Raw genomic sequence first — 13,228 nt, 5'->3', positions numbered from 1 at the left:
CACCTTCACAAAATTTTCTCCTTATACACCTGTTAGTGTTTAGTTATTGTTGGTGAAGCTGAAAATTCTCAATCTTCTCACAACTTAAAGATTGTCTGTAACTTTGAATTTAGATTGCGAATAATATATTTCTCCTTGGAAGATATTCTAATCTGTTGTCTACAGCCATTTCACCATTTTCACTATCTACGAACTATACATACAGATATGGAAGTAGTTCACATAGTAACAAAATGAAAGGAAAACCTCTTTTATATTATGGATTCTTTCATTTTTAATATACAGCATAGCACTTATCTGAAAACCAACAACCCAACTTCACAACAAGGACTTTTATTTGATAAACAAATGTAGTTCACAATCACAAAGACTTTTATATCAGTATATGTCAGACTTACAAAGCAATCAAACATTGAAATTGTTTGTTTAGCATCCTCAATGCTACATGCAGAAACATTAGCAAAGACTCATATGACATATCTATAATGTCTTCACAATCCAATAAAACAAATACACACCATCATCCACCGTTATGACAAATCCGACTGCAACTACTGTAGACAGATACGAACCCGTGTGGAAAAACTACCGACCTTAGACCAACATAAACTCTGAGGAAAAGGTTGAAAACCTTCTGCAACGATTTCATTACATGTCCTTTTCCCTTATGGTCATAATAATCTTTCTATTCCTCCTGCATAGTTTCTTACAAGACATAAAAATTTGTACAGCAAACCACCAACCCCATATTAATAAAGTCACCGACCCCAAAACAATAACAAATTTGTACAACAAACCCCTAATTATTGGTATACTGACAAAATAATGGCATGCATACTTTATGAAAAGATAGGGCCATATGATTTGGACAAATTGAACAAAGCTCAAACCCCATAAATATATCCTCCGAACGCAAGAAGAATCGTCCTCTGCCCTCATCTTCCCATAAGGTGTGATCTTAAACTTGGTCAGATATCGAAGCATTGTCAATTTTCTCGAATTCACTAGTCTTCTAAAGATTAATGCTTCCAATATATAACTTTTAGAAATTGGCTTATCAGTTTGAATAATAGATGCCTTCATTTTCCCATAAGATTTATTCAAACTCATAGCATCTTGCTCTATCCTCCTCATTAACTCTTCCAATTCAGGATCATAGTATCCTTCCTCCAAGGATTCTTCAAGGCTAGAGCTTGAAGTTTCCTCTGTACCTGGAGGCTGGCATTTCAATTCAACAACGGTGGCCATCAGGTTAGACCTTGAGGCTTCATTACTTGCCCAAAGTTTCCATGAAAGTTGGTTTAGTTTCCTCAACACTGGTTTGTAAAATGGATCTCCCAATTTTATCTCTATGATTCCCCAAAATCGTCGGTGTTTAGCTCCCCGTATATCATCACAGTTTAGAATAATAGGCATTCCGATGTCCAAGCTATTTTCTTTCATTAATTCCACTCGTGCCCTCATAAATCTTTCTGCAAGTACACCTGAAGTTTGAAGATCCTCAGGATATGAATCAACAATATGTCTTGGTGCATCCTCTTTTAACATCTCTAATACGTTAATCACCTCCGGTACACATTCTTCCTGTTCTTGCTTTCGACTTGCCCCATAGGAAAAGGAGGAAGCCTCTGCTATACTTTCAGCCTTGGCATTCCTCAAACACTGCAAAAACAATTTTGTAGACCTGATTGGACCTTCTTCTGATTCTATTTTAGGCAAATAGTCATTATACATGTCTCTTGGATTGAAACTTTCCAAAATATGTTTCATTTTCTGATCCGGATATTCTTTTGGAACCAAACATGATGGCGCGTAGGAAAATGAATTGCAATTGGGAGGTACAAATAGGATATCATTCATGCTTGTTTCTTGCTTGTACACATAAACTCCCCAATTAGTCAGAATCAAGTCTGAGTTATATTGGACCTGAATGGACTTCCATTCATTTCCAAAACTTGCATCAAGGTCCTGCCACTCTTCATCATTGAACAAAACTCGTAGATCACACAATAGCACATGATCTGGCCCAACATTGAAATAATTGCAATTCTTGCCACAAATTTCTTGGCCGTCAATAAACAAATGGAGTCTAACAGTGTGCCAGTCTTTGACTCCAGTCTTCAAATTTATAGCATCAGCAAATTTTGAAACATTGTCTGTTCTTTTTACTTCCTGGAACACTAATGCTAAAGCAACAACAGGAAACTTATGACGAGCCCATAAAAGTGGAATCTCTTGAGTGGAACTGTAGTCAAACCATTCTGGAATCGCCCTTTTCAGCATCGGCATTACAACTTGTATTCTTTGGATCTCTTGTGATACCTACGATGCCCAAAGACATTAGTGTGTTTGCATCAACATACTGCTTACAAATTGACAATATCTTCTATTATGTAAATATGTAAATAATGGAGAAAGAAGTAAAACCTTAGACCAGAGCAAACTTGATGCCTCTGAAGTTAAGGATTGACAGTGTCTTGCATCTATTTTCTGAATACTTAATGGAAGTTCTGGAACTTCTGTAAGATTCCTGCAAAAGCTCACAAAAGCTCACATCAAGACTTTTCAAGTGAAAAGATCCTCTAATGCATTTTGGGAGGGCTACGAACCCATTGTGGGATACTTTCAAGTCTTCCAAATTTGGAAAATTTTCTATAATGGCATTAACATCTTCATATGATAAATTATTCTCGCTAGTATGAAGAGTTTCTAAATTTGGATAGACATTTGTCACTGAATGACGATCTTTGAACTGTTGAAACGACTCTCCAAGTTGAGAGCAGCCATCAATCTTCAAAGTCATCAGTTTTGGAAGCGATAAGAAGCTACTTGATAGATCTATGAGTGCTTTGCAAAATGACATGTCTATATACTCAAGCCCTGTAAGGTTATCAATGGACTTTGGAAACTGCTTAATGGCAGTGCTTATCATGTGCATCTTTAATGGCATATCCATCTTTTGCATTACATGTGGGAAGTGTTCAAGCTTTTTGCAGAAATTAAATGAAAGCACTTGAAGGGAGGGCAAATACATTTTTGGCACAAAACTTTTGAGCTCAGTGCACCCATAAGCACTTAAATACACCAGATTAGGCATAAATCCAATGGATATATCAAATTTTATCAATCTATGGCATTTATCAACTGTAAACACTCTTAAGCTTGTAGCTCCAGAAAGATCAGGAATTTGAGTTATGGATTGACTATGGGAGAGATTGATGAATGTTAAATCCTTAAAAATCTGCAAAAGATAATATAATTGGATTGATCAGAGCATAGTCAATTACATTAATTTTTAAATCTTGCTAGTTATTGTGACACGTGTACCACATGTGAAAACAAAAAGAGAAATTTGAAGCAAATGTATGTACCTGAAAGGGCTTTTTCAATATCATAGAGCTATGAGGTAATTTGAAGTCAACAATTCTGTATGGATAAAAATTTGGAGGAAAATCCTTTGACGGGTAACACTTCCAATCAAGTAGCCGTAAGGTATTCGGCAAACAACTAGGTCCTAATGAAAATAATGTATTCCTAACAATCAAAATTCTGAGGTTTTTCATCTTCTCAAAGCAAGTATAATCCCAATGATCTACTTTTTCTTGTTTTGGGGGATGAAGCATTATGCCTTCAACTGCACTACTCCCCTATCAAAATACATAAAAAATGGAGAGAATTGATACTAGATATATACGGCAAAGTTAAAAAATAAAAGGTATCTTAGGAAAAAAAGAAAATACATGATTCTTACCCAGTTTCCTTTCAGTACATCCAGAACATCATTATGAGACCATAATCTACTGCGTTCTCCAGGGTTTGATGCTGATTCCTTCCGAACAATCTCTCTACCCATGTCTTGTATTAGATCATGCATTTCTAAACAACCATTTTCATCAACAGTTATGAGACATTTGTTAACAAATACTCGTATATCTGGGTTGAAACCACAAGCATCTAGTATCCTTTTAACATACTCCCATCTTTCCCCTTTGAAAAAACAAGCAATGTCTAGAAAAACCTTTTGTTCCAAGTCAGATAGACATTTGTAGCTTATTTCAAGTACACCTTGAATCTCGGCATCTGGAATCATTCTATATCTTTGAATTTCAACATCACATTCCTCTATGCTCTTACCTCTTAAATTGGATCCTATCACTCTTAAAGCCAATGGAATACCCTTTGCATAACTTATTGCATGAGAAGATATATTTGCAAAGTTATCTATTGGTCTGCTCATATTAAAGGCATGCCAACAAAAGAGTTCAATGGATTCATGATGATTTAGCTCTTCGAGTTTATATGTTTTAATTTTAACATCATGCTTCTGTAGAACATCTATATCTCTTGTTGTTACAATGATTCTACTACCTGGACCAAACCAATCATGTCCTCCAGCTAGTGATTTCAATTGTTCTACCGAATCAACATCATCGAGTATGAGAAGAACTCTTTTTTTGGCAAGCCTGCCTTTTATTTCAGAGCTTCCTGTAAATGTGCTTCCTAACATAGTCTGCGTTTTGTCACCCGTCTCATACAGAAGTGTTTTTTGGAGATCCTCTAGGCCCCTTGTGCTCTCTTTGGATTTTTCTCTAACATTAGCAAGAAAACTTGCAGCTACAAATTGACGTCTGATCTTGTTATATATGTCCAAGGCCAATGTTGTTTTGCCTATTCCGCCAGCTCCATAAATTCCCAACATGCAAACTGCGTCATCAGAATCAGTATCCATAAGAGATTTCACTTGTTCGAAACGAGAATTGATTCCGACTAGGTGTTTGATTTGTAAAGGCATGGGAGGTAGTTTAGCTGAGATGTCTTTGACAATCTTCTCAATAAACTTAGATTCATAGCTGGTTAGAAATACAATATGAAGAATGAGAAATTAAAAGAGAGTGGGGAACAAAATCTCCTACTTTTAACAAGTTCAATAATTAATATCAGCATGTAATTTTAATCCATTGTTTTACTATAGAAATCTACATAAGTGACGATTTTCTCAATAAGCTATAGGATCAAATGTTACTTGGAGTAGCTTATCAAACACTAAACCAAGTAATTGAGCTCAAATGAGACGAATTGTTCGGGAGAACTCGAATTTGATTTCTGTTGAAAACAATTTTTGACTGGACTTTATTTATTTAACGGCTGAACTCTAAATTACCATAGGCTGAGAACCAATTAACACAAAAAATAATAATTTATAAGCTAGTAAAAACATGATATAAGCTTGTAAAAATAAATATATTACCAAACAGGTCATAGCTAGCAAACAGAGCCTTAAAGGTATGGGAACTTACATATCGTCCTTGCAATGAAGTCCACTAAGAGCACAAACTCTATTCAAAGCTGACCTCCATGCTTTCACTTTCTCAGATTCACTTCCAAATCTTCTCTGATGTTCAATCATAGCAATTTCATAACTATTTCTCTGATGCCTAACATCAGAAGGTTCAACCTTATAAAATATAACAAAAACAGATTTTCCATTATTTTCGTAACAGTCAACAATCTTAACAAGTTCATCAAGGCACCAACTGGAAGAAGCATAGTCTTTACAGAGAACAACGATTGAGATTCTAGAAGCTTCGATTGCATGTAGAAGTGAAGGACCGATTTCATCGCCGATCTTGATATTTTGATCGTCTCTGAAAACATTGATTCCGCGACCGAGAAGTGAATGGTAGAGATGATCGGTGAAGGAGTAGCGTGTTCCGCCTCTGAAACTGAGAAAAACGTCGTGTGTGAAATCATCGTGATTCGCCATTGATGAATTTGTGAATGGAATTGTTTGTTAAAAGCGTTTGAGTAATTGAATGAGACGTTTGATTTCAAAAGTCAGAACGCGGGGAATAAGAAGAAAATGTCTTACATTGCTGCTTAGTTAGTTAGTTGGAAAGTCATGGAGTTTGACTTCCATACACTTTATTAAAAAAATTCTTTAAATTTTATATAAAGTAATTAAAAATTAATTACATTTTTTAAAATGATTTTCATTGATTTTTTTTGGGTTACCATCATAATGGTCCGAAGTATTCACTGTCGTTACTTGTGGCACACACAAGATGAGTTCTACCCTCGCACCGAATTTTCTTGATACGCATGAATCAGGAATCGAACTTCTGACCACATGCTTAAGGTGACTAAGACACTTACTATTTGGACCGATTCATTTTGGTTCATTGAACTTATTTTAATGAAAATTAAATTAAAAATTTTTGAAGTTTTAAATTCTCAATTAATTGAGAGATATTTTAAAACTCAATTTTTTATCTACTACACATCTTAGTAGGCCATTAAAGTTAGACATTTTCTCTCCTAAACGTTTCTTTCAAATGTGTAGACTTTTGAACTCTCAATTTCTAATCCTTATCGGCTTATTGTTTTCTCAATTCTTTTACTATACTCTTACGATTAATTTATTTTCTAGAGTATTATTATGGTCATGCGTTTGAGTGGCGATGTAACGTTTCTCTCTTGTAGAACATTTGATGTGTTGTTTCTTCCAATTTTTCCAGAACTCCCCAACAATACACACATACTGAAGAAGGTCCTCTCCCCTCTAGTGTTCTTTTGACAAGGCAAAATGCATTAATAGTAACTAATCGAAGCATAGAAAGTAGTCTCTACTTAAATTAGATAATCACCATAATATAGATCAGATACTTATCGGCATGTAGAACTTTAATAACGAATGTGACACTTGTCTCTACCTCTCTAACGTACTTTTTATCCCGCGGTGTTATTTAAACAATCAATTGTTGACAACTAATTATGGGACTTAAAATTGTTAAAGAAAACTAAAAGGACTTAAAATAGTGTTGAAGTTGTACAAAAATGGTTGTCAAAATATCATTTCTCTATTATACTCTACACTTTAGAAATATTTCAAAAATGTACTCAAATTACACTTGACAACAATTTGACAACAAATTTGTGTTGTACAAACATCATAAATGTACTCCATTCCTTGCTCCTGCTTTCCTCACCAAGTAACTGCTTAAAGACTTCTGCATCAGTGTACCATAAAGCAGCACAATTTCCCCTACAGTTGACTCCAAAAGTACAAGAATACACAATTTCAGTAGCAAACCAGTAAGAACATCAATTCCAGCTTTCCATGTTGTTTGATAGAGCGTCCTCTATGCTCACAGTGTACATAGTTAGATTTTTTCTCTCTCAAACCAACAACTCTGATATTATGCCATTCGAAAGCACACTTATGAAAACATGTGTGGATTTTTCGAAATATGGGAGTGGAAAAAGTTTCTCCATTCGGTCTTCACTGACATTATGAGCGTCCAATCCACCTGAGAAGACTCTTTACCCAAATCATCTGATTCTGATTACTATTAGTATCTTGTCTCTCACCCTCCAACTCATGCTGCATAGTAATATTACTACTCTTACCATTAATATCCACCCTTAACTTCCCATAAGGCGTCTTTTCGAAATTAGATCCAAACCTTCCCAATATTTCTTGTCCTCTGATGATTGCCATTTCCATCAAATATCTGTTACAAACTGTTACATCCATTTGAATTATACATGCCTTAAGCTTCCCTTGAGATTTATTCAATCTCATTGCATCTTTCTCAATCCTCTTCAATAAATCTTCCACTTCAGGATCCTTGTAATCTTCCTCCAAAGACTCTACATTACTAGAACTTGAAGCTTTCACTAAGGAACAATGTTGGCATTTCAATAGAACAACAATATTGCTTACACTCCCCCTCATGGATTCTTTGCCTTTCCGAATTCTCCACACAAGTGTATCTCCTTCTTTTAACTCAACACTTCCCCAATAGTGACGGCTCGGAGCCTCTCTCTGTCGTCCCATTTGTGTCTTTTTCTGTTGCAGAGTTAGGACGGTCGGGGAGGATCCAAATTGAGATGATGAACCTATAAAACGGTGACATTCACATTCCTCTAGTATAATTGGCATACTCATATTGATGTTCAAAACCTCATGGCCTTTTTCCTTTACATGTTGTGCCCTTGTTGTCAATAATTCAACCACCAAATGGACTGCACTTTGAACTTTTGTTTCGGAAATATGATTCACCACATTCCTCATCATCTCCAAAATCAGCGCCGCATTCCACACACTGTCTTCGTGTTCTTGCATTAAACTTGCCTCATAGACACATGCTGAAGGAGGCCCCCCTCTAGTGTACCTACACCACCTCAATAGTTCGTTTGCAACAGTGGCAGATTGTTTTGATCTGAAAGTATTTAAGTACTGGCCAAATGCTTCTACCTGATCAAGACTTTGTATATGTTTTATTTTCTGGTTTAGAGATTTTTTTGGAACCAAATTTGGTGATGGAATTGGTACATAGTCTGTTGAATAGGGAAAGCTGAATTGGATATCATCATCTTTTGTTTTCTGTTTGTACACATAAACTCTCCAATGATTAATAATCAACTGTGATTCAAATTGAACCTGAATTTTCTTCCACTCATCTCCAAAAGATGCATCAAGACCCTGCCACTCTTCATCGTTAAACAAAGTCCTAAGATCACACATTAACACATGATGTTCGCCGACAATGCAGTAATGGTAATCTTTGCGAGATATTTCTTGTCCCTCTACAAACAAATGCAGACCAACAAAATGAGAAGACTTATCTGAGGACATTCCAGGAAAGATTTCTGAGGTGAAAGTGTCCATCTTTATTTCACCATTCTCTTTGATTTCACCAAACTCGAATGCTAATGCAATGACTGGGAAATTCCGGCGAGCCCAAAAAACAGGAATATCTTCACTGCCAACACAATAAAACCAATTTGGAATTTCCGTTTTAGGCATCACTACTTGTATTCTTTGCTTTTCTTCGCAAACCTGTGACATTAAAAAGGTAGCATTCCCAAAGGATATATTAGAATTAAAAGATCGTAAACTGTTGATGATATACTTGGGAATTGAGAACATAGACTCAAATTAAAAAAATCGTCGGAATCATTGAAAAAAAAAGTCAAACACTTACCAAAATAGTAATTGTTTGTGAAAACATCTATTAAAATTTAAAATAACGGAATGGAAAAATAAAACAATAACGGAGCATTTAGTAAAACCTTGGACCATAGCATGCTTGATGCTTTTGGAGTTATGGAATGACAGTATCTTGCATCTACTTTCTGAATACTTGATGGAAGTTGTGGAATGTCCATCAGGTTCCTGCAAAAGCTTATATCAAGACTTTTCAACTGCGAAGATCCTTTGATGCATTCTGGAAGGGAGACAAATCCATTGTCCGACACATTCAAATATTCCAATTTCGGAAGTATTTCAAGAATCATGTAAAGATCTTCACATGATAGATTAGCCTTGCTGAAACACAGCTCCTTTATATTTGGGCAGCCATTTGCTATTGAATGGCTCTCTTTGAACCTTCTAAATGATTTTCGAAGCTGAGAACATCCATCAACTTTTAATGTGGTAAGTTTCGGCAACAATAAAAACCCTCTTGATAGATTTATGAGTCGCTCGCAGGTTGACATGTCTGCATATTCAAGCCCTGTAAGTTTATCAATGGACTCTGGGAACTCTTTAATACCAGTATTTATCATGTGAATCTTTAACGGCTTATCCATCTTTCGCATTACATCCGGGAAGTGTTCGAGTCTTTTGCAGAAGTTAAACGAAATTACTTCAAGGGATGGAAAATACATTCTTGGCACAAAAGTTTTGAGCATGGTACACTCTGATGCACTTAAATACACAAGTTTGGACATATATAATCCAAAGGATTTATGAAACCCTTCCAATTTATGGCATCTGTCAATTGTGAATACTCTTAAATTTTTTGCTCCTGACAGATCAGGCATTTGAGTTATCGATAGACAATCGGAGAGATTCATGAATGTCAAATCTTCAAATGTCTACGAAATATAATATATTAACAATGATTAGTAGAGTATTCAATTTATGTCATGTATTCGATCATGCTAGTTACAAGGACAAATTTGCTACGTGTTTCGATTGAGACAAAAAGAAATTAAGAGCGTAAATGTGCGTACCTGAAGTGGATTTGCCAATATCAGAGGACTATGTGATAATTTGAAGTCAACAATTTTCTCGGGATAAAAATCAGGTGGAAATGACTTTGATGGGAACCCCATCCAGTCAAGTAGCCGTAAACTATTCGGTAAACTACTTGGTCCTGTTGAAAATGTTGCATTCCTAACGATAAGAATTTTGAGATTCTTCATCTTTTCAAAAGAAGTATTAGTCCATTGATCAACTACCTCATGTGTAGGAGGATGAAACATTATTCCTTCAATATTGCGGCTTCCCTATAAAGCAAAAAGAATTAACACTAATTACATCTGTCTTAGTTGAAAAACATATATAGCTAACTAAAAAAAAGTGGAGGCAGAATAGAATCCTAATTCTTACTGAATTCCCTTCGAGTACTTGAAGAATGTCTTTATGATACCATAACCTTCTGCGATTACCAGGGATTAATGGAGACTCCTTTCTAACAACTTCTCTACCCATGTCTTGAATTAGACTATGCATCATCAAACAGCCATTTTCATCGATAGTCATTAGACACTTAGAAGCAAACACTCTTAAACTTGGGGAGTAATGACAACCCTTTAATATCCTTTCAACATATACCCATTTTTCACCTTTGAAGAAGCAAGCACAGTCCAAAAATATTTTCCTCTCTAATTCAGATAAACTATAGTAGCTTATTTCTAGTACACCTTGAATATCAGCATGTGGAACCATCTTATATTTTCCCAATTCACTTTCCCATTCTTCTATGCTTTTACCCTTCAAATTTGAACCTATTACACATAAAGCCAACGGTATACGATTTGCATAGTTCGCTGCACGATTAGACATGTATTCAAAGTTTTCTGCAGGTCTGTTATTATCAAAGGCATTCCAACAAAAGAGTTCTAGCGAGTCGCGATAAGTTAACACCTCCATTTTATATTTATTAATTTCAACGTCATGACTATCTAGCAAAGTTTCATCCCTTGTTGTTATTATGATCCTACTACCGGAACCAAACCAATCACGTGCGCCAACCAGTAAGTTCAAGTTTCCTTTGTCATCGATGTCATCCAAAACTAGAAGAACTCTTCTCTTGCCAAGCCTGCGTTTGATTTCAACACTTCCTTTAAATGTGCTTCCCACCATTGTGCCTATATCCTCACCCAACTGAGATAAAAGTATCTTTTGCAGATCTTCGAGGCCTTTGATGCCTTTGTTTGATTCTTCTCTGACATGAAGAAGAAAAGCTGATGCTTCAAAAAGGTGCCTAATCTTGTCATATAAATAGGCTGCAAATGTTGTTTTTCCTATTCCACCAGCTCCATAAATTCCCATCACTCGAACGGTATCATTAGACTCAATATCTAAAACTGATTTCACATCCTCAAAACGAGTATCAAGTCCAACTATGTGCTTCATTTGTACTGGTGCAGGAGCCACTTTAGTGAATGTGTCTTTAACAATCTTTTCTATGAGCACAGATTCATACCTGCAGGCAAGGAACGTAATACACACACTTTCTATTATCTATATTTGATGCTAGCTATTAATTAAGAAAATTTACACAATAATAAATACCTAACTATAATAATGTTGGGTCACGACTGACCAGGGGGAAGTCGAGGATCATCCACAATGGGCCCAAAACAACAATGCAAGTGAGTTGGACACCACACTTGTACCCAAAACCTTAAGACATTAGGTTTATCGGTGCTCTTAGTTATAAAGTATTCAACCTCCACTTTTTAAGCAATGTGAGACTCAACTCACTTCACACTTGCCTCAATAAATAACACAATGGTGATATTTCAACATATGATTAGTTATGGATGCACAATATCAACTGAATTTGGCTATTCTAAAGTAGGGATGGCAAAGTGGACTGACTCGCCCTGTGTAGGCTCGCCTGCTTTTAACCTGTGGAAAACAGGATGGGGCAGGCCAACATAGGTAGTCAAATTCAAAATGTCACCCCTCCCCGTCTCATGGTGGGTTGGCGAGACATCCCATCAAACAATTTTTTTTGTCCCGAACAATTTTTCATAGGTGAAATTTATTAACCACCTGAGCTCAATGTCTTGGTTTGTTGCTATTATTAACCCATAAACTATATTGAGTTATTCACAAGATTTGTTGATGTTATTACCCAAAAATCTCCAACAACATATTAATAGTAGTTGACTAATGATTTGGTGTTGTAACTCACATGATTTTTCAGTCAAAACATTTATTTATTTCAAGCATCAATCAAAAATCTCATTAATTTCAATACCTAATTATCAAAACTCAAAACTAGAAAATTTTAAAAATAAAATAATAAACTTACACATCATCTTTGCAATGTACTCCACTTAGATCACAAACTCTAGTCAAAGCATTCCTCCATGTCTTAATCATCTCCGACTCTTTCCCATATATCTTTTCATGTTCCGCCATGGCTACTTCATAAGAATGTTTCTGTTTCCGTATATCTGACGGTTCAACTTTGTAGAATATTGCAGCTACATTTCTACTTTTGTTGTCAATATACTGAGTAATCTTGACAAGTTCATCAAGACATGAAGTGGAAGATGCATAGTTTTCACATAGCACAACAATTGACATTCTTGAATTTTCAATTTCTTCAATGCAAGCTTTGATTTCACCGTATTCTTTGATGAAGGTGTTGATTCCTTTGTTAACTAAACCTCCATAGAGATGATTAACAAATGAGTTGGTGGTGGTTCCATTGTTATTACTAAAATAACCCAAGAAAACATCGTGTTTGAAATCAAAGGATATTGTCATGATAAGAATCAATGTTTGATTTTGAAAGTGTGTTATTGCTTAATTTGGTTGGAGTCCGGATCCCCCTCCATTTTGAAAGTGTATCATTTGTGTACACGAACGAGGTAGGTAGGTGCTGCGAAGTTTGTTGGAAAGTCTTCGTAATTTGACTTGTTGGAAAATTAAAATAAATAAACTAAAATTTAAAGAATTATACACGTTAATTAAGTGATTTTTTTTAACCAACAATTAATTGAATCGATGCAAGTGGTAAGGGTCTTGGTCACGTGTTCGATTAAGTGATTCCCGACTCATGTGTATGGAGAAAATTCGATTGGGAGGGGAGAACTCATCTTGTGTGCCCCACTGACTCCCCGACGGAAATTAGTCATCGCTAACGGCGGTGAAAACTTCGTATCAATATCACCGTAACTAAAAAAAATAAATAAGTGA

The 13,228-nt window shown here is 35.7% G+C and overlaps 2 protein-coding genes across 2 annotated transcripts; both read right to left on the bottom strand.

The window, feature by feature from the left end:
* Positions 1-304: 304 nt before the first annotated feature.
* On the bottom strand, positions 305-6,024 carry LOC123920926 (TMV resistance protein N-like). The gene is given in 6 exon segments (XM_045973278.1): positions 305-2,322; positions 2,428-2,553; positions 2,555-3,241; positions 3,372-3,647; positions 3,752-4,850; positions 5,298-6,024. Coding segments are annotated over 6 exon segments (4,329 nt in total). The 5' UTR covers positions 5,765-6,024; the 3' UTR covers positions 305-648.
* Positions 6,025-6,269: 245 nt separating this feature from the next.
* LOC123920929 (TMV resistance protein N-like) lies at positions 6,270-12,959 on the bottom strand. The gene is made up of 5 exons (XM_045973280.1): positions 12,336-12,959; positions 10,400-11,498; positions 10,021-10,296; positions 9,076-9,882; positions 6,270-8,842 (listed from the first exon to the last, which is right to left on the bottom strand). The coding sequence occupies exons 1-5, from the start codon at positions 12,794-12,796 to the stop codon at positions 7,289-7,291; spliced, it is 4,197 nt and encodes a 1,398-aa protein (XP_045829236.1). The 5' UTR covers positions 12,797-12,959; the 3' UTR covers positions 6,270-7,288.
* Between the last annotated feature and the right edge of the window lie 269 nt (positions 12,960-13,228).

Source organism: Trifolium pratense, linkage group LG4 (assembly GCF_020283565.1).
Source record: "Trifolium pratense cultivar HEN17-A07 linkage group LG4, ARS_RC_1.1, whole genome shotgun sequence".
Taxonomy (NCBI): domain Eukaryota; kingdom Viridiplantae; phylum Streptophyta; class Magnoliopsida; order Fabales; family Fabaceae; genus Trifolium; species Trifolium pratense.
The sequence above is the reverse complement of the archived record's forward strand: the minus strand, read 5'-3'. Positions and strand labels throughout refer to the sequence as shown.

Excerpts from the sequence above, each read along its gene's own strand:
- LOC123920929 (XM_045973280.1), bottom strand. The coding sequence starts at position 12,796 with ATGACAATATCCTTTGATTTCAAACACGATGTTTTCTTGGGTTATTTT. Across the intron at positions 10,297-10,399 it reads AAGTACTCGAAGGGAATTCA|GGAAGCCGCAATATTGAAGG; the intron begins GTAAGAATTAGG and ends TTTGCTTTATAG. Across the intron at positions 8,843-9,075 it reads CAAGCATGCTATGGTCCAAG|GTTTGCGAAGAAAAGCAAAG; the intron begins GTTTTACTAAAT and ends TTAATGTCACAG.